Here is a 21,439-nt window from a genome sequence, read left to right as displayed (position 1 = left end):
GATCGATCCAGGGAAGGACAGCACAAGGCGCGACATGTTTTCATCTGTCACGATCAATTACACCTCGGAATTTTTAGCAGCACAACTCGGCTTGATGTGCCTGCGGACGTCGATCGATCAATGCTTGATCGACAAATCGTTGCATGTACTTCTTGTCCCAACTTAGTAGCACCACTAATCTATGATATCAATACATGTCATCCCCACTAACAGTTCGTTTACCTCCAAAACTCACGAGTCCACGTCACTGCAGAATTTATGCCATCAGATCGTCTCGATTCCCTAACACCTGACTAAGCATGGCAATTTCCTCGTCGGGTCGGATCCCCATGGGTTTGAGACCCAATAGGAGTAGGTTCGGGTGCAAACAGCACCGCAGGGCCATCAGATCGGAGCCCTGACCTGATCCCGATCTGAGTTCGAATCTGTTTTTTCATTCGCGGGTGTCACGAAACCCAAAACCCGTGCGTCACTCATTCTGCCCGTCCGCCAGCGAGTGAGCGAGAAGCGCAGAATGGCTTGTTGACGCCAGCAGGTCCACCGCACGCACCCACTCAAATACATTTCTGTATATCTCTGTTCCTGGACCCGGTTCATGCGTCAAGCAGCCTACTCGAGGGTTTGGCCTGGAGCAGCTACTAGTGACCAGGTCCACAGGACAAGTCCACGGAAGCACCCACAACCTGCAAGTCACGCTCCATGGGCCCACTGCCCCAGTCTTCTGTTGGCGTGGCGAGTCGCGACAGCCCAGACACAACCAAAAGCCAATCCAGCCCCCACCCAACCTCCCTCCCGAGGAAGCCAGCCGGGCCAGCCCACGGTCGCGTGTTGGCTGGGAGAAAGCACACGATCCGTGTGCTCGTCGCTGGTTGGCGGTGGGGTGTGGAGCTACGGATCCTCAGCGTGTCGAATAGGCGAATAGCTCCATCGCGAGCTCCCGCCAGGTCCGGCTCTACAGTTTCGAGGGCCGCAGGACGAACTCAGTACTGTAGCGCTTTAATGTTAAATATTTTTTCTACTTGTATAATTTATAAATCATTCATCGGTGATATAAATGAATATCGTTAATATGATAAACCAAGTAGTTAACTTTCAACATGTTCTTAATTTTTAATAAATAATATCGATACTATAATAAAAAACTAAAAAAACAATAAAATAAAACTAGTATAATTACCTCAAATAAGAATCAAACTTCAACGACTCTATTGACAATACTTCACAAAAAAGAAGATCACAAACATCCAATGTCTTTCATAAAAACAACTCATTCAGATATTTCTTGATGCAAAATCATTAAGAACAATATCGAGATCAATGTTGTCCAAGACATTTTTCTCACTGTAGCACATAGCCAAATCATCCAATATTCCTGTGTCATAGTTGACCTCAAATAGTTTTTTCAGTAATTTTAATTTTGAGAAACTTCTTTCAGCTGAGGCTGAAGTCACGGGTACAATTAAGAATATCTGATAGGTAACAGAGATATTTGGATAGCAATCTATAGCTGTAACGAACTAAAGAATCTTATGTGCTAACATCAAACCATCTGGCAAAGTTACTTGCAACACTTTTAATTCAGAGAAAAAAAACCATTTAACTCAACATTAGCAAACACCTTGGCTAGTGCTCAAGGTTTTCCTATCAAGAAGAAAAAGATAAAGTGAAAACATTACATGAAGAGGCCCACTAAGTCCTTCGACTTGTTCAGAGAAGACACTTCAGGTTGTTGGAGAACAACACATGCATAATTGCCTAGTTTTAGCTTTTGACTTAAAACTGCAGGTGTTTTGATTGAGAGCTGATTGATAATCGTCGGGTTTAATTACCTTTTGACTGGAACGGTATCCTACCTAAAAACGTAGATTTAGGAACACCGAATACATAAGAGCAGAAAATTACTCACAATATGCGGTGGAGTCGAACGCTACGAATTATTAGTTTTCACGAACAGTGCATAAGATTCTTGAGCCATCGGGATGCAGACTGAGTCAGGCCGCGCGTACGTGGATGTGCGGTGAGTTTTGTGTTTTGGGCCTGACTCCTGAGACAGAGTATCTTTGGGTTGGACCCCTCCCTGACTTGAGCCCTAGGTGGTCACACCCCCCGCCCTGGCCCAGAGCCGGGCCCGATCCCCGCACTTTGAGCTCCTGCGAGAACTGTAGTAGCCAGTGCGAGGAGGTCCGCCGCATCGCTGGCGATCGCGACCATGATGACACAACGGACATCGGGGTGTCCGCGCACCGAGGAAGCTCGCACAACAGTCCAGCGGGGAGGAGCTCGTCGCTCCGGCCGCCCACTGTCGTCGCGCACATCCCTTGTTGATATGCGATTGTGGGCTCCACCATGGATTCCGGCCATCGAGTTGTTGCGCCAGTGTTGAGATGTCTTCAGCCATCGCGTTGTCGAGTTGCCTTCGTGCCGTGGCCATTGAAGCGGATGTGCTCCGGCTAGTCTTTGTGCCGCGATCGTCGAAGCGGGACGGTGCGGCGAGGGAGGGTGACGGTGCGGGAGGCGCGACGAGGGAGGGCGATGGGCCGACAGCGAGGGAGCCGCACGGGGAAGATGAGCCGGTCGGGTTTCGGGTCATTCGTTGGGTTTCAGGTCCCGTCGAGGCCGGCGACGGGGTGGTTTTGCCCCTGTATTGAGTTCAGGATCAGGTTTCGGGTCGGACAAATCGGGTTTCAGATCGAATCTGTTCCAGCAAAACTCAACAAGGGCAGACCCGTTGTCATCTTTGCATCTGACCGTTGTATCATCCTCGACCATGAGCCTAGTTATTATCCATTTCCTCCACCCACCCACCCCTTCTGTAACCAGTGTGTTTTGGTGGTCAATTATTATCCATTTCCTAATTTCCTCCTGTTTTGTTGCAGGATTGCATCGATCTCCCCCTGTGCTACAGTCTATTCAACCCGACACCAAAATCGTTTCTGTGCTCTCTGTCCCTCTCCCCCTCTCTAGCGTTCTGAACTGCATGTTGGATATTCGTGTTTTCTATTTGTTTATCGATTTATACTTATTTCCCATCCTCAAGTGTTAGAAAAATGTGGCCACGGAGATGAACAGATCGATTCGTCTGTTTGATCATCCAAACATCATCAATTCATTCTTGTCTTAACTAACTTCCTTGATATGAATTGCAGCCTTGGTAGTTGTCACGGAATACAACGAACGTACCATAATAAGTGGAGATCCGTGGTCTTTTGACTAACATTTTTTTATGGTGCAGCTCTGATGTTAGCAAGGAACAATCTGGCTGCTGTGTGTAAGACAGAGATCCCTGCTGGTAAGTAAAAATGAATTCATTGATTTGTACATGGCACTGTTTACAGGCTCCCTTGCAATAACCTCTGATGTTTGTACATGTACAAGAATTGCTCGAACAATTTCTCAATTTCCTGCTGTTTTTTAATCACATACAACGAAGAATTCAGAGGCAGAAAGTACTACATATGGCATCCGGGAGACCGGGACTACATACAGCGAAGAATTCATTTGTACTTAGATCTCTGTCGTGTATACAGCAGCCAGACTGTTCCTTGCTAACATCAGGCTGAGTCCAGCAGAGCCGGTTTTCACCGGCCACATCAGTGATGCGGGTGTGGCATTTTAGCAGCCGTGGACCTGCAAATTTGTGGGAAGATTTGGTTTCCTGTAACAATGTTCACAATGGATGTCTGTGGAATTAAAATAGAGAAGAAAAACAATATAATGTAATATAAAATAAAGTAGCGAATATTAAAAAATAAATCTTTAGAGTACCGCTAGAGATATCTCAGAGCTGCTAACGACCAACTGTACAGTGCAAGTTGTGATTGCCCTAGACTCAGAGAGGCTGAGGCCGCAAGGAACAGAACACGCCAACACCTCACAAGGGAGCAGTGTGCTGTCCGCACAAGTCCCAACGTGACCTGTCGTCCGATGTTTGTTTACCATAGTTGTTTCGTAAAATTAATTATGCAATTATTTAATTAAAATAAAGATATTTGTATATTAACTATGTATATTGAATCAGATACGATTTTATATAGATTTAGGTCTTCCTTACAATAACAATCATATACTTATGTTGTCTTTATTAATTGTATTAGAAAATAACAATTATAATGGAATGCGCCTCTATCTAATTGGAATAAATCTACATACCTAAAATATTGAGGTTCATCGACTTAACCCTTAACTATAAAACTAGGTATTAAACATCCCGAACTATTCAAAACCTACTAAATATCGTCTAGGTGGTTTTAGAGGGTGGTATTGCGTACGTGACGCATTGACATGGACAAACTTGCCTATATAGCCTGCCACATCACTTTGGACCCACATATCAGTCTCTTCCTCTCTTCATCTCTCTACTCTCTTCACTTCTCTGTATTTCTCTATCACTAATGACAACCACATCGAGGCAGACTAAGCAATATGCTCATTTTGAGGCCTTCTCCCCTTTCTTGACGACACCATCAACGCCCTCCTGGCCCACCTCCCTCCATGCCCTCATATTGCGCGACACCAGCGACATAAAAATATGGATCTCGAAGTGTGGCTTGTGTAGGACCAATAATAGCAACTAGAGGGGATAAGAAAGAAACACCTAAAACCAATGAGATAGTCACCGGGTGAAAAAATTCTTCAAGTTGATGAATCAGAGGCAGGGGAATTTAAGATCAATTTTGAATGTGAATTTTATACCTCTAGCAATAAGAAGAACCACTTCAACATAGTGAAAAAAATCAGCTCTCAAATCAACACAAAAAATACAATAAAAACTGAAAAACTCGCAAAGAAATAAGAGAGGCAATAGAGATAAACTAGAATGAAATGAATACAAACATAAGAGGCAACATAAACTTTATTTCAAGCAGAGGAACACTCTATTTTCAGCAGATTACAATATATTTTGCTCAAAAAAAAACTCTCATCTATACATAGACTAAGCTATTCTCTCACTCTTCTCTAAAACCATAGCACAAAACTCTCAAATGGCTCAACCAACCCTCCCCTTTATTTATAGCCTAGGTTTCTTGGTCTTTAAGTTTTCTAGATTATTCTCAAATACCTTTCCCTTCCAATACACTCTATCAACCATCGATGACATTTTCGTCCATCCTTTTTCTCTTCCATCAAATAGTAATGGCGCCTTCATGACTTAAACTTCATTTTCATGCAAGTTTCACAATGATGTCACATGTACTTCACACTTTCCCGCAGTTTTAAGACCAACCTGCGAAACTACCTCACACGCTGCTCAAAGCATGACTCACCGTCACTTGCTTACATCTTAAGCAAGCCACCAAATATCCACACGTATACTCTGTCATACGATCTCGACAGTCGGTAAGTCTCTCATACTTCCGATCCATCGGGCCACTTCGTCACTTACACCGATATTATTTTTGCTTGACTTTGTTAACACGTTGTCTTCATCCGTCTTCTCACGCTTTGTTTGATCTCTATATGTACAGTTATGATTACTTTTGACTTTATCTGGCCTCCTTGATCGCACGGCACCAAACACTCCACTTAGCCTCGATCATCCTGACGTTAACCATCAAGATGCATCCATCACCTACACATGATAAGACAAGCATACATATCTAATTAGTCATAATTATAATCATCAATTGTAATACATATACATGTTCAGAAGAATCAAACTTAACTTAATATAAATATTATTAATAATAACTTATCTTAAATAAATGATAACATATTTCTACTTGCCCTCCCATTGCGGCCACCATGCTACCGTTCATCAATCCACATCTTCGGCGAGACGTGACGCGGGAGATGTGGCCTGCCATGAGAAGGTGGTCCACCGCTGTCCGTCACCACTTGATCACGCTGAAAGCCAAAAGCTTGGTCGGATCAGCCATGATGCTCCCCGCTGCGCAATCAAGAAGAAGACAACCCTTCTCTCTCTGACAAGGAAGGCACACATGTTATTAACTGAGTCACGACCACGTATATGTCCATGTACAACAAAACCACCCTCCAAGACCACCCTGGGTTATTTAGTCAGTTTTAAATAGTTTGGATGTTCAATACCTGATTTTATAGTTTAAAGGATTAAATAGATGAACTTCAATAGTTCAGGGGTATATAGATTTATTCCTAAGGGGGCAGCTGAATCGAGTGGTTTCTGGAGGCTGTTCCCAGGTAGGAGATCTGGTTTCGATCCTCAGATCCCACCCCCAGAGGCACCCCTTAGTCCCTTTGTGGCTGAGGGGTGTAGGCCTTCCCTTTGAAAAAAAATGTAGATTTATTCCTATCTAATTCTATGAATATGGACGAGTTATCTGGCATTATGGATGGTTAGATCGTAAAGCTCTTGTCAGATGAATCTAGTAGTGGCTTTAGTCTACTACGGATCTTAATACTACCTCCGTTCTCTTTTACTTATCATTTAGGATATCGATACGGTCTCCAACAAACATGTTTGACCATTACTTTTGATAATTATCTCTTGGTAAAAGTTGATAAAAATTAGATGATGTCAAAGTATTTTTCATGACAAATTTATTACTATCATTTTCATATACCAAATCCTAATAATTTTGTGTATATTAGTGGTCAAAGTTTCTAAAGTTTGACTGCACGTATTCTAGGACGACATCTATTTGAGAATAGAGATAGTGTATTGTTTCTGCTTCTATTCGATCTCATATTGCTTCTGTTTGGCTCTTATAGCCTCTCTTTCGCTTGTCCTCCTTAACTTACACATCATTCTCCCTATATAGTCTAAGTTGAAGAGGCATATTATACTTACCAGTTGTATATCATTTTTTTATTTGATCCAAAAAGTTCTTTTTTGGATTCCATTTTAGAAGGGAATTTAGAAAATTCAAATCGACCGGTGGTTTCATTATGGGCCAGAAAAATAAGATTGTCCCCGTCGAACCCTGAACCTAAAACACCATCCATTTCAAGTCTGTAGCATAATCTTCTCGGGTTGTGTTGTCTAGATGTCTTTTTTCCCTAATTCAAGAATAGTTTCGATGTGAAACACGATAAACTATTTTGAAATATAATTAATCTACAATTATTAAACATACCATTATCACGATTATACCATTATATGTGTAACATATATGTATATGATGATACTCCATTATCAGAATATATCGTATTTTTAATAATTTTTTAATTATTAATTATCAAATCCCGTTCCTGTATTCGACAGAGAAAAAAGAAGCCAATAAGAGCTCGAACCTACGAGGTCTTTGAGAAACGCCAGCCAATAAGAGCACGAACCTATCAGGTCTTTGAGAAAATGCCAACACAAGCCACTCGATGCACGCGGCATGCACTACAGTCAAAATCGTGGGGCGACGAAGGAGGGAATCGCCTCCGCCTCCACCTCCTACCAAATCTCTTGCGCGGATTCCATGGGTCGCTTGCAAAGCAAGTAAAGGATTGAAACCGAGAACAAAGCAGAGCAGCTGCGCCCGAGGAGGAGGATAAACCGAGGATATGCCCTTGTGGTGCGGTAGGGTGCACGGCGAGAATCGAAACCCACGGCAGGCACGTCTCACGATTCCTCCTGTCCTCTAGAGGAAGAAGAGGGTAGGTGATAAGGCACGCGAAGCGCGAGGGGGAAATGCCTCCTTATCGATTCCTTTCTCTGCGTTGCTTTGCTTATGGAAATTCGAAAAGGAACTGGAACCAAATGTGTGCAGTAGAAAAAGCGATGTGCTTTTGATTCTCCCGCTTGAGCGTCGACGGTCGCTGTCGATAAACCATGGTTAATTCCGCAGCGTCAGTTCCATATACGAAAATGAAGCTAATCACTGCTACCTATACTTGGTAACATACGATCTCAAGCGTCAGTTGATGCCTTTGAAAATCGAAAACGCAGTGCAGTCCCCAAGCGGAACGAAACGGATGGCCTGAAAGCGTTACCTACGGATAAGTAGCTCCGGCCTATGTGGTTCACCAAATCTCGTTCCTCAGTCTTGGCATTTCCAAACAGCTAAGTGCGATTGGTTACTATACGGAGATTAAACGAAGTTATATTTATTGAAAATAAAAACTAGCTGAGTTTATGTTGGTTGATTAATTTAAAACAGCCTAGAGGACTGCAGTATAATAGTGATACAAGTTAGACCCATATGCATAAACAATCTAAATTAAAAACATATATTTGCATTCATAAAACTAAACTAAAAACATAAATACGTAACCAAATACGTTTTACAAATACGTAAACAACCAATCAGCCTCGTAGCGACGCACGACCGACGCAAATTTAGAGAAAGCTCAGAGCTACCACTCCAACTCTTCTTATTCAATTGTACACATGCAGGGTTGGTTAGACGTACATCATCTCGTTACATTTTAAAGCTGCTTCTTCTCCCAAGCAAGAGGCGGCCAAAGAAAGGCACTAAAAGAAAAGAGAAAAGACGACAACCAGAGGGCCTCCCAGGTCATCGTACCCGGGTGCAGCGATCGATGCTCTCCACTCCTCGCCGCGGTCGCGTAGCGTATGCACAAAGCTCGTCAGGGACTTCCACAACGTATCTATACGGTAACACACGATTCGGGTCTGGTCTGGTTCGACATGGACTCAGGTTGGGTGCACCACTTCTCGGGCTCCACCTCCGCTCTGGATCCACTGGTGCCCTGCATTTTTTAGTCCAAAATTAGATAAGTTGTTGGAAAGCAGATAAGCAATTGGATTATGCTTGACTATTTTGAGCAATAGAAATATTCTAAATGCAGCAATGAATCGAGATTGAAAATGATCCACTAATCTAAACAAATCGTGTGAAGGAATCTGATATTGTAATGTGAATACGTAGTGGTATAGTGCTTACTGAGGACTTGCTCGGCGGAGAACCTTCTAGAAACGTCGCGGCACATCATCCGCCTCAACAGGTCCTTGGCCGACGGCGACACCCCGGCGAACAGCCTGGGCGGGAACCTCGGGTTTCCCCGCCGCACGGCAGCGAACACCTCGGCGGCCGTCTCGCCGCCGAACGGGAGCGCGCCGCCGGAGAGCAGCAGGTACATGACCACCCCGGCGCTCCACACGTCCACCTCTTCCCCGTACTCGCCCCCCGCCACCACCTCGGGCGCCACGTAGTGCGGCGTGCCAACGAGCCCCTCGGCACGCCGCCCGCCGCCGACCCACGCGGCGGACCCGAAGTCCGCGAGCCGCACGCGCAGGGCGCCCTCGCCGCCCCCGGATTTGTCCGCGTCGAGGAGGACGTTGTCCGGCTTGACGTCGCGGTGCGCGACGCCGCGGCGGTGGCAGAGCGCGAGCGCCTCGGCGAGCTGCGCGACGACGGCGGCCGCGTCGGGCTCCGGGACGGGTTCCCCGCAGCGGAGGCGGACCCAATCGAGCAGGTCGGGCCCCGCGCAGAGGTCCATGACGGTGTGCGTCCAGGCGTCGTCCTCGTATACGGCACGCACCTGGACGACGCCGGGGTTCCCCGCGGCGGCGAGCTGCGCCAGCTTGGGCTCCAGCTCGGCCAGCGCGCGGTCCAGCTCGTCGGAGAGGCGCGCGCGGTCGACGGACTTGACGGCGAAAGCCTCCCCCGTGGCGCGGGAGACGCAACGGTGGACGACGCCGAAGCGGCCGCGGCCGATCTCCTCGCCGATGTCGTAGTCCCGCTTCAGCTCCTCAGTCATAGGGCACGGCGTAGATCTGTTGGCCTCCTGGAAGTTGGTTTCGGGATAGTTCCATCCCAGCAGGTGGGGGTCGCCTACTTAACGGCAGCCGCGCAGAATATTCGGCTATATAGCCCCGTGCACCGATGTTCGCCTCGTGCGCCGGTTCCGGTGCGGACGTGCCCGGATACAGATCGGGTACTGTGACGAATAACTTGTACAAGAGGAAGATATACTTGTGAAATTTTATCCTTGTTTCCCACCTAAAGAACACATGAGTTTCCTAGTTTTACCCAGCGTCGGCCTCACCACGCAAAGACCGTGCCTGGCTGATCATGTCGCTAGTTAGTTAGACACGAGATGAGCTGGTGACTGGTGGGCACTGGGCAGCCAAGGGAGCCACCTCAACGCAGGAGGCAGGCCGTACAAATCCAGAGGGCCCCACCATAACGGAAGGGAGAAATCCTAGCGGGTCGCGTGTAGGAGGAGGGCCCGGACTTCATTCGCAGCTGGCATTGGCATGGGCTCGTGGGCTCGTTAACCGTAACGCCGCACAGCGAAGGCCGTACCAGTGGCGCCTCTCCGGACGGACAGACAAGGAGGTACGGCCGGGGACCGGCGGCCAATCGCGCCGGGGCGCGTCCACGTCCCGCGGGGGCTCGCATGTGCGCGGCGAGGGCCACAAAAATGACCGGCTTGTCCCCGATTCCCCGTCGCGGCCAGCCAACCAGCCAGCCGTACGTGACGGGAACGGAGGATAAGGGCTCCCTGTCCGGCCTGATAAGGCAGCCAAGTTATATAAGCCGCTGCCTTCTGACGCGGCCTATGGGAATGGGATTTCTGCCTTCCTGAGAATCCGAGGCTTCACAAGTGGCTGGCTCTGTGCAGTGCTCTTAATTTAAAGTTGGCACTAACTCCGCTTGTAACCTCAATTAGAAATGAGATCACCAGGAGAGGTCCAGCAAGGGCATAGGCGCATAGCTCCGCTCAAATTCTTATTTTTTAGTAGATTTATTTTTTTTTAAGTTGCAAAGATCTGGTCATTGATATGTTCTCGCTCAATTTTTTAGCTAGATTCATCCTTGTTTTGAGTCTCTTTTGTATCCTATAAATTTCTGCTGGTGCTCTATTATTTATGTTGTGCTGTGTGATAAAGTTACTGTGAAAGAGACTGGTATTGAGTATTCCTACATGTTTGACAACATAAAAATGTTCTCTTCTGGGACCAGCATATGGATGCTCCATTTTGGTAATGACTTTTATCTGGTACTCGTAGATATAAGTGTGCTGTGTAAAGGCAAGTATAACCAAGCGGCAAACTGTTTATGTTACCTGCACAAAACTGCCATCACATAACACATCGGAGTGATGAACACTGTATAAGAAACAAATGGCAGTGAATGCTTTGGACAATAATATTACAGTGCAGGTTTGCAAGCGCCATGCTTACTGAACAGCCAAGAAAACGCCGGAACCTATTTACAATTGGTTGACAACATGACATCAAATGGAAACCTTGGTGGCTACGTGTGAAAACGGGACCGTCACTCTTTTCTGTGTACAAACCTACAATACAACATGGATCTATGGACCATTAAGGGCGTGTCTGATTGCCTCGCCGAGCGCTTGGCCAGGGTGAGCTTATGCAAGTCGGTGTGTTCGGTTGCCTTGCCTATCAAGTGATCGGACCAAGCCTCGATCGTGCAAAATCCTTGTGTGAGCCTAGCTCTCAGGAAATGCATTTCGATCTGTTTCTAGCGATCCAGACCGAGCGTATGCAAGAGCTCGTGTATTGCATGTGTGTATTTTTTTTTAATTTAATTCTTGATTTTATCTAAGAGTATAAAAGTGACCTAAAAATTCTAAATATTTTTATGAGCAAACTAAGCTCACAAGCAACCCATTTAATTAAAAGAAACCTACTTTTATAACTTCTAATAATTTTTTATGCTTCAAATAAATTCTCAAAAATAAAAATAATTCACTAATATTCTTAATGTACTAATTTATAAAAATTTTCCAACTTTGATTATTTGATGAAAAAAGTAAGTTTTTTTATAATAATCCATTTATATGCATTTTTATATGATATTCTCATGCGGCAACTAAACACAATATCTTCAAACAGGCCCTAACTGGATGAATGGTGCAGGTGCAAAACTACTAACATAGAAAACAAAAGCTTCTAGTTCTTGACGTATTTCTGTTTTTCTGACCCTTGTGGAAGGCTGAGATAGCAAGATGCTCTGAGGCGTATGTCATAAACGAAGCCAGCACAACACCACCAGCGACCATTAATCCTAGCCTGCCAAAGGAAAGAACATACACGAACTCATCACTTACTGGAAGACAAAACCCAAACAAGAACTATTCTTTACACCGATGAGATGTATATAGGCTATATAACTCAAAAGTCCTTCTAAAAGGAATTAATAACTTTGTGTGTATTAGTTATTATACCTTGTGTATAGGCTAGAAATAGAATTTGGCACTCTCTACTCACAAAGCCACCCTGCAGGAATGGAAGAGGCGTACTCACCTTCTAATAATCAGCTAATCAATTTGCAATGTTTGTGCTAGACTAATTATATGATTTATTAAGTTCACAGGTACGGCCCTAATCCTCACCCACAGACCACAGCTCCTATACAACACCCTCATATCACCTCAATGTAGTCCCCAATCCCAAGTTCCGAACCCTTTCTATTCCATAGTCCTATGGGAATTCTTAACATGGAGCCCATTTAGTTTTCTTCCCTATGTTCTTTATATTCAGGGGGGATAAACCGATAAAGTAAGGGGCAGGTGTCTTACTTTGTGAATAATGCAGTTATACCCAATATAGTTGGTAACAATACAGTAACAGTAGCTATAGCCGCCATCCCTATCCAGTAAAATGTTGCATCCATGTCGCAGTCGGACATATTTCGCTGATGGCCTACAAAAGACCAAAATTATTTGCTACATAGGAGGAAACTCTACAAGAGGTTATATAGTTCAACATACCTGAAACCATATGATTCTCTGAAGAATCGGAATTGCTAAATCCCGCATGATTTGCACTAATACTTCCCCATCGGTAGACGAAACGGAGATAACTCCCAAAGATTAAGAAGAATGCCACAAAGGTCCACTCAAACATCAGTAGCAAACCTGTCCATGGCATAACCTGCCGTGGAATGATAGCGAAAGCAAATGCAAGAGAGAAACCAGCGGATATAAAGCAGACTAGCACAGAGATTGCTCCAAAATAAGAAGGTAGTTTCGAATGTGTCCCATTTGAGAACTGCAGAAGTTTCAAGCAATCGTTAAGCTGACATCATATAATCAATATGTTTCAGTGAGCAGATCATACAAAGATGAAAAACAACCAGGATTAAAAATTCAAATAGAAAAAGATTTCCTCTTCCAAGCCCAATTTTGTACTTCTGTGCAGGATGGACACTTAACCGATAGTCAAAATATAAGAAATTAGGGCTTAAGCAGGCATTTGAAATCATGAAACAAAGTATATTTAGATTTCATAATTGTTCTTAAAGGTGACACATTGGTCTAATAAGCAACATTCAATAGCATTCGAATTTCACGTGGTTGCAGATTTGTTATTGAAGAATAGAGGACTAACCCTTTGGTTAGAAGTACCAAATGCAGATGATGGAACACCAACCACTGAATACGATGGAAGTGGCTCTTCAGACTTGTATTTGTAGCGAGCTCTTCTAGCAAATGCACAAAGAGATCTTATACTTAACAACTCCTTGTTTGTCTGTCAGAAACATTATGTAGATGAGATGAGAAGGCTACAGCTCTTCAAATGCATGTGCCTACAATGTTCAAGAAAAAAATGGCTAGAAGGAACAGGGTATAACCTGAAAACATGATTGGTAGTAACCAAATAACAGCAAGGACAATGGGACAATGAACAAAATTTTGACCACCAGCTGGTCATGAGGGTTCCTTCCGCCACCAGTTCCCGGGAGAGATTCTTCAAGTTTTTGCCTAATATCCTGCAATGGCGGAGAGCATAACTCTATTGCTAACATGCTAGGAAATCATTTACTTAGAAATTGCATATAAAAGTGAGCAAAAGATAAATGAAATGGGTTACCTGCCATATTTCGACAGGTTTTACAAGCCAAACTGTCCACCAGTCCCAGGGTTTAAGGGGACCCAGCGTGTAGTGAATGACTCTTAGTTCTTTTTCATCAACCATCCACTATAGCAGAAGATAAAAAGTAAGGTCCAGAACCAAGCACCATGCTATATCACAATTAAAAACATATTCAAAGATACCGAAACGGTTAGGTTTTGTACTCTCACCAGCACCAAACATAAACTAGCATAAGAACACAACTAAAACACAGGTGTCTAGATGTGATATTAAAGGGTTTCTTCAATAAATTCAAAAGACTAAAATAATCCTGCTAATAAAGTCCAAAACTTTCCCTAAAAAAAGTCCAAGCCAACCAATTCAAACATTTGTTAAAGCAGTTTGCATACTTCAATGGTTCACAATTTTGGGTGACACAAGTCTTTTTTAGGGAGCACAACAAGATGGATTAAATGTAGTATTCCTCAGATAAAGCTTGCAGAACAAGTTCTATATAATTAACAAAGTAACGATTTTGTTATAATTAACTTACATAAGATTGATGGCATTAAAAGGATGACGAAACTGTAGTTAACCTTGATAGTGAATCAAGCATGCGGTGACTGACATGAGTGGTGGCGGTGAATCAAGTGATCATGTTGTTGGTTGCATTATTGTACTGCTTTTATTTACCATTTACTCATGATGAATGGCCAATGTACTGGGCCTGATCAATGCACAATTATACATAAGGAGTCTTACCTTGTTGGCTAGCATGTAAAGACCAACATCAGCATTATACAAGGTAGAAAGGCGTTGTGTCTCGGGTTCAGGAGTTAAAGGTGAGTCTGGCTCATAAACATGGGAGTTCGCAAAATCAGAATAGTATGAATTAAGAAAACCTTGGTCCCCTGCATGAATTCATTCAGCATTCCAGATTAGATTCAAAATATGGAATCACCAACATGCTGAATACATTAAAAGAAGACAAGCTAACTACTTTTAATCACACATAAGTGGTACCCACAGCCTGTTTGTACTAAGTGACAATGTCAACCCTAGCAAAATGATTCACCATTTAAAAGAATTCTCTAGAGAATACAGGTCTGTCGAAGCAAATGTTGAATGAAAACAAGAGTTAGTACTATTTCCATGATGACATCTTGCCCTGACTTCAAAAATACTCAGTAAAGACAGAGATATTGATCATGAAGAAATCCTAGCCTCCCAGCATAATAGGATTTGAACATCATTGGGAATAATAGAAGAGACTAATGGTCTAGCTGCAGCAGGTCTGTAGCAACTGTCTGGCCACAGAACAAAGATGGTAGTGGCTGGAAAATAGTATACCGCTATGTAGCAACATACAAACATCACACAGTTCTAGGCGCTAGGCAGTGTTAAAGCATCTACAATTGTTCATGTGTGGCCACGGACTGCACATTATATTCCTCCACCAGGAATGGCACAACTGAAGGCTGCAGAGGTGTTGCCACTGGAAAACTTGCGAAAAGATTGTCATGGAGGCTAGTAGCAGTAGGCCAAGTAGAGCTTCAGGGCTGTCAATTCAGGAGTAATTAGAAGGTGGTAGTGTGCAGGTGTGTCTGGTGAGGGTAACTGCATGAATACTTTCACGTACTGTACTACCATGCCCTTCGGCTAGTTTGATTGACACATGGGAGGGCTTATTTCTAAACACTGTGTGTAAATACTCTCTGAGGCTAATTTGCCATTTCCCATATGCAAATAAAATATTTTTCTTTAAAAATTAATCTCAAGCTATTAGTTATTAGATACAAACTCTTCTCCACATGCACTAGCATACCTGAAATCAAGAAATGAAAGTGCCGAAATGCTTACAATTTGTAAAAGAGTAGTTTACGGTCAATCAGTCTGTATTTTCAGAACAGTTGCCAGATAAAAAAGGAAAATGATCTAGTATGGCCTTCTCAAAATGTACTACGCAAAGAAAAAAAGGACAAACAGGATAGGGGAGTGCAGTGACCTCCAGTGTACGAAGGCAAACGACCCACTTGGCTGATCATATCATTGAAAAGAGATTCAGAGGGCTCAACAACCATCACCCCAGAATTCATTCTTTCAGAATGCTTCAAGTTTCCACAGAACTTCCCGCACTTGAAGAGATCTTCAATACTTTTCACAACTACAGTATCTGCATCAAGGTAAACAACTGGCAAAGCAGCACCTTATTAGAACAATAAACAAAAAATGAAATGGGAGCCGTGATACAGAAGATACTCTGAAAGGCTGGAAACCTCGCTGAAATGTACCTTTCTTGTAGCTTGTCATGTTGAATATCTTTAGCTTGGTGTAGACACCCCAAAACCTCTTTGGCCTAACTTGATTAGGATTCGCCAGTAAAGTTATACGCTTGACAATCCAACCATCTGCCTGAAATTTATGTAACGTCAGTTTCACTACCAGATCAGAGCTCCAAAAAGTACAGAAATACTGAAAGCCTGAAGCTACTGCTACTTTGCTGATGTGTTGACTAATGGAGGTCAGACCAATAGCTATGGTCTAGCATGGTATCTTTCAAAGTTAAATGGATTGGAAGAATGATTTTCCCCCATCCAACTCCACACCAGTCAGTACCACAGAATTCAGCACGAAACCTATTGTAACTAATTTTGATAGTGGAGATCGAAATGAGCACCCCTAAAATGAGCAACGCCTTTCAATTCCATCCCCGCGCAACTAGGCACCACAACACACGATGCTACTGATTCACCGAAGCGTTCCAAATATCCGCAGTCACTAAATTACTAGCCGATTAGATCACCCACGAACCTGGAAGAGCTTCCGCGAGTACTCGGAGACGCCGTCGGAGACGAGCACGACCATGTCGCGGTGCGTGCCGGTGTCGCGGATGGACTTTCCCAGGACGCGCACGCCGAGCACGAACTCGTCGCCATACAGCAGCGTGACGTAGGCCTCATCCGCCGCCGCCGCCGCCGCCCTGGCGCCGGCGGCGAGCAGCGCCACCATGGCGAGGGCGGCGGCCAGGAGCGCCGGCGACCGCATCTGGACCGGATCCGACGGCCCGGATGGGATCACGGCTGGAGAGGGCGGGGAGCGCTGGCGGTGGGGTGGGTGCACGTGCGACGCAGCGGGAGAACGGCTGGGCTCGGAATCGGATCGGAGCTGTCACACCCGCGACTCGATCGGAGGTGCAATCCGTCAAGAACAGCTCAATAACAGAAGAAATTTAAGGGCCAGGGGTAAGTAGATGTCCATTCCCACACGGGTTCTGGAGTTTAGCATCAAGAGTCTTACAGATTCTTAAGTAACTGGAGATTATATATTCCCCACCTAATTACAGACATAAACGCGATTACGCTAAGTAAATCAGTTTAACAGACTTAATCTGACGCAGCTAACCGACGGCTCACTTAACTGTCTACCGAACAAAATTAACCATCTCTCTCATAGACTCCCGCGGTAATAAGGTAAGCCGTGGTGGTAGCCGTCCAATCCATATAAAACGGTACCAATAGATCTTCAGTGTCCATCTTCTAGCTCGGGTCATGACAATTCCCTTTTTATAAAAAAGCACTTGTCCTCAAATGTTGTTGGCTGAAGAAGCTGCAGTGTTTGATGAACCTCCAGGCTATCCGGCTGAAGATAGATCTTGAGACCACCACTTGCTGATGATGCTCCTGTAAAAAAAAGGAAAAGCAGATTTTATAAGTCCTTTCTCTTCCCAGTGGCTTCATCAGGTTGGCATTGATCTGGTCTCTAGCACCTCAACTGGAGCTGATTTGATCCTTCCATGAGCATCAACCAATGATAGATCCACACTAGGGACAACATGCGTTTCATGTGTTTCTTCAATTGACTAACGTTGAAAGACATGGTGAATTTGAGCCCCATCTAGCAATAACAATTTATATGCTATTTTCCTAATTTTTTAGAGAACTAGAAAAGGAACATAATACTTTGTGGTGAGCTTTAGGGAGCCCCTCAGACCAAATGCTGCTAACATGTATGGTTGTAATTTCATATGCATTATATTTCCCACATTAAATTCCTTTTTAGTATGCCTCATGTCTACAAATTTATTCATACGAGCCTGTGTATGGGAAAGGTTGACCTTCAGCCTGGTAATGACCTCCTATTTGTCATACAAGAACTCCCGAGCAGGACACTCTAGGGTCGGTATAAAAATCTTAATGATCAAGAGGGTGCACACCCCATATAAGGGCTGAAATGGTGTGCACTTCAAAGAAGTATGGTAGTTAGTGTTATACCACCACTAAGCTAGTGCTAACCAATAGGACCATCTCCTTGGTTCTTCAAAGGCTATACACCTAACAAGATTCATGGCATTGATTCACTGTTTTGGTTTGACCATCATTTTGTGGGTGATAAGCAGAACTAAAACGCAAAGAAACCTTAGAGCCTTGAAAATAGCTTGCCATAGGTCACTAAGGAATACTCTATCCCGGTCAGGAATCATGGCTGTGGGAAGTCCATGCAATTTGAAAATATGGTCTATAAACAATTGTGCAATTGAACCTGCAATATAAGGATGGCTCAAAGGTAAGAAGTGTGCACACTTAGTAACCTATCTACAACCACCAGCACAACATCTTTTCCATTTGATTTTGGCAGCCCCTCAATAAAGTCCAAGGATACATGTTTCCAAGCCATTTCAGGAATTTGAAGGGGATTCGACAGCCCTGGATACATACATTGTTCCCCTTTGCCCTTTGGCATACTAGACAGGATGCTACAAAGGTTTTCACTGACTTTTTGAACCCCTTCCAGTAGAAAAACCTTATAATTCTCTGGTATATGACAGTGTCGGTATATTCGGAACCAGGGGTCCCTGAGTCCCGAGACCGGACCGGCCGTCCGCCACATGTCACCATCCCGCGGGGTCCACCCTGCAGGAGAAGAAGAAACTAAGTCCCGGGGGAAGGTGCTCGGGGCCGTAGCCTCTAGGTTCCCGAGCACCCCGGTTCCCCGATGATCCGCAGAGTCCAAATACCGGGAGAGAGTGCTCGGGGCTGCACGTGGCAGCCCCCGAGGACTCGGTTCCCCGAAGGTCTCACCCAAGTGCTCGGGAGAGAGTGCTCGGGGCTGCACGTGGCAGCCCCCGAGGACTCGGTTCCCCGAAGGTCTCATCCAAGTGCTCGGGGCTGCACGTGGCAGCCCCCGAGGACTCGGTTCCCCGAAGGTCTCATCCAAGTGCTCGGGAGAGAGTGCTCGGGGCTGCACGTGGCAGCCCCCGAGGACTCGGTTCCCCGAAGGTCTCACCCAAGTGCTCGGGAGAGAGTGCTCGGGGCTGCACGTGGCAGCCCCCGAGGACTCAGTTCCCCGAAGATCTCACCCAAGTACTCGGGAGAGAGTGCTCGGGGCTGCACGTGGCAGCCCCCGAGGACTCGGTTCCCCGAAGGTTCGCGCAAGATCGTCCGACGACTCGAAGGGTCCCATCGTCGGGGTGTCAGCCAGTCAAGGGTCCAATGCCGCATTTAATAGGCACGCGCGGCCTGACCTCCTGACATTCTCAGCTGCCCACGCCCCAGTGTCAGACCCTGCCATGCACTGGCAGGGGGGCGTGGGTCCATTAAATGCACGGGTCCCGTCCCGTTTTATCTGGATGCCTCGGGATAACATTGCCAGGATCGAAGCTCTCCGCCTGCCACCCTGCCCTGGCAGAAGAACAAGAAAGGGTGGGCGCACCGGGCACCTCTGAGGCTGCCCGGTGGGCCCCCTTAATGGCGCCGCAGGGCATCCACAGTGGCGGGTGGTCGGATGCGCGCCACATTTTTCCACCGCCCCTGTCACTTCGTCAAAACGGAATGATGACGCCTTTTCTCCGTGGCACCTTGGCACTCGCATCCCCTCTTTCCCATTCAGGATATGTCAAGGTCGGCGCGCCTATAAAAGGAAAGGATGGAGAACACGTAAAAGAGAGGGAAAAAAAGAAAGAGGACGCAGACGCTCGAACCAGCTCAAGCCAAGCTAGAACACGAGAGCCTCAAGCTCTCTGTAAGTGGCTCTCTCTTGTAACCAGATACATCCTTGAAGAATTCCCTTCAAGGATAGATATAGCACTCACACAGGAGTAGGGTGTTACGCCTCCGCGCGGCCCGAACCTGTCTAAACCCCGGGGCATCCATCTTTCTCGCACTAGGGCGATCATCTCCCACCAGCCACTGCATTTATTTCCGTTCTCGCTTATTTCCCAGACAAGCTTATCCAGGATCATCCCCCCGGCCGAATCTCTAAAAAGGGGTCTCTCGGGATCCCTGCGACAGGAGTTCACCCTCCGACAGCTGGCGCGCCAGGTAGGGGGGAATATCCCTGGATTGTTTGTTTCGCTTTCTTCCCACAGGAAAAGATGGCCGGTGGGCATCGCCTCTAGCGTTCCGGCTCCACTTCCAGTGACGGGGCGCTGCCCGACTCCAGAGGAGGCCCAGTCGCTGCTGCGTACCAGCAACAGCCACCATCCACGTGCGCGGTTTTTCCCGCTCAGGGGATCAAGGCGCTGGGCCCATCAGGGCCGCCGCCGCCGCTGCCGACGCACTTTCCGACCCCCAGCAGGTGGTCGGGACCCCGACCGCCAGGTCCGCCTCTGGACCGCGTCGGGTGCCACCGCGACGCGGGCTCGCTTTCAGCGAGGCCAGCCCAGGGAGCGCACTGCTTGCAGCACATGCTCTCCTTAGGCACCCGCCCGTTCAGGCCACGCCGAACACTCCGGAAGGCCGGTGGATACAAGATGTCGTCGCTTTGGTCGGCACTGCTCGTCGCCAGGTGCAGGCCGGGAGTCCTCGCACCACTTCCCGGCATGGTGCCGCCAGAGCCGGCTCCTCAACGGGCAACACCCGCACGGGCCGAGGGGTCTCCAGGCGGAGTGCCGTCCCCCTGGTCGTATCTGAAGCTGAGGACCTTCGTTTGCGCCTTGACGAGCGGAGGGGCCACGAGGATGCCCGAGTTACTCTCGAGCGTCAGCGGGAGACCCGGCAGGGGGTCGGGGCAGAGGACCAGGCCTCCTCTCTCCCGGCCCAAGGCCGCCAGGGATCCCCGGCTCGCCGCCACTCGCCACCGAGGACCCCCGCTCGCGTTGCGGGGTACGGCACCGGCTGCCGTGCCTTCACCGTCGAGCTCCGCCGGGTCAGGTGGCCTTCCAAGTTCCGCCCCGAGCTGCCGGAGAAGTACGACGGGTCCATCGACCCCGTCGAGTTCCTCCAGATCTACACAACGGTCGTCCAAGCGGCCGGAGGCAGCGAAAAGGTGATGGCAAACTACTTTCATGTTGCCCTGAGGGGCTCCGCCCGCTCTTGGCTTATGAACTTACCCCCAGGGTCTATCGGCTCCTGGGATGACCTGTGCCACCAGTTTGTGGCCAATTTTCAGGGCACGTTTACGCGTCCCGGTTTGGAGTGCGACCTCCACGCCGTCCAACAGCAGGAAGGGGAGACGCTACGGTGCATTATCCAGCGTTTCAGCCAGGTTCGCAACACCATTCCACGAGTGGCCCCCCACGCTGTTATTGTTGCTTTCCGGCAGGGCGTACGCGATGAGCGGATGCTCGAAAAGCTAGGTACGCACGAGATCGAGACCACTGCGGAACTCTTCGCACTAGCCGATAAGTGCGCCATGGCTGCGGAGGCCAGGGCGTAGCATGCTCCTTGCCCCGCCTCCGACCAGCCAAGTTCTTCCTGCTCCGACAAGCGGGAAAAGAAGAAGAGAAGGAAGCGCGAGGCC

General features: G+C 46.7%; 2 protein-coding genes across 3 annotated transcripts; both read right to left on the bottom strand.

Annotated features, from left to right (window-relative positions):
• Nucleotides 1-8,247: 8,247 nt before the first annotated feature.
• On the bottom strand, nt 8,248-10,015 carry LOC133924588 (phosphoenolpyruvate carboxylase kinase 1-like). Its single transcript, XM_062370187.1, has 2 exons — nt 8,817-10,015; nt 8,248-8,622 (listed from the first exon to the last, which is right to left on the bottom strand). The coding sequence occupies exons 1-2, from the start codon at nt 9,631-9,633 to the stop codon at nt 8,567-8,569; spliced, it is 873 nt and encodes a 290-aa protein (XP_062226171.1). The 5' UTR covers nt 9,634-10,015; the 3' UTR covers nt 8,248-8,566.
• A 950-nt stretch (nt 10,016-10,965) lies between these two features.
• LOC133924587 (inositol phosphorylceramide glucuronosyltransferase 1-like) lies at nt 10,966-17,112 on the bottom strand. 2 transcript variants are annotated; one of them, XM_062370185.1, is made up of 10 exons: nt 16,514-17,101; nt 15,994-16,114; nt 15,708-15,893; nt 14,465-14,613; nt 13,721-13,828; nt 13,482-13,619; nt 13,238-13,378; nt 12,619-12,898; nt 12,427-12,550; nt 10,966-11,917 (listed from the first exon to the last, which is right to left on the bottom strand). In XM_062370185.1, the coding sequence occupies exons 1-10, from the start codon at nt 16,745-16,747 to the stop codon at nt 11,776-11,778; spliced, it is 1,623 nt and encodes a 540-aa protein (XP_062226169.1). In that variant the 5' UTR covers nt 16,748-17,101; the 3' UTR covers nt 10,966-11,775. The 2 variants fall into 2 exon arrangements, with proteins under 2 accessions (XP_062226169.1, XP_062226170.1); XM_062370186.1 differs by lacking the exons at nt 13,238-13,378; nt 13,482-13,619 and having other exon boundaries at nt 16,514-17,112.
• Between the last annotated feature and the right edge of the window lie 4,327 nt (nt 17,113-21,439).

This window comes from Phragmites australis, chromosome 7, assembly GCF_958298935.1.
Source record: "Phragmites australis chromosome 7, lpPhrAust1.1, whole genome shotgun sequence".
NCBI classification, from domain to species: Eukaryota; Viridiplantae; Streptophyta; class Magnoliopsida; order Poales; family Poaceae; genus Phragmites; species Phragmites australis.
Note: the sequence above shows the minus strand (reverse complement) of the source record. Positions and strands in the feature narration are given on the sequence as shown.

Coding starts and splice junctions, on each gene's coding strand:
- LOC133924587 (XM_062370185.1), bottom strand. CDS start 16,747: ATGCGGTCGCCGGCGCTCCTGGCCGCCGCCCTCGCCATGGTGGCGCTG. Junction 13,829..14,464: donor TTTACATGCTAGCCAACAAG/GTAAGACTCCTT, acceptor CTTCTGCTATAG/TGGATGGTTGATGAAAAAGA. Junction 13,379..13,481: donor ACTACCAATCATGTTTTCAG/GTTATACCCTGT, acceptor TGTTTCTGACAG/ACAAACAAGGAGTTGTTAAG.
- LOC133924588 (XM_062370187.1), bottom strand. CDS start 9,633: ATGACTGAGGAGCTGAAGCGGGACTACGACATCGGCGAGGAGATCGGC. Junction 8,623..8,816: donor CTCCGCCGAGCAAGTCCTCA/GTAAGCACTATA, acceptor TAAAAAATGCAG/GGCACCAGTGGATCCAGAGC.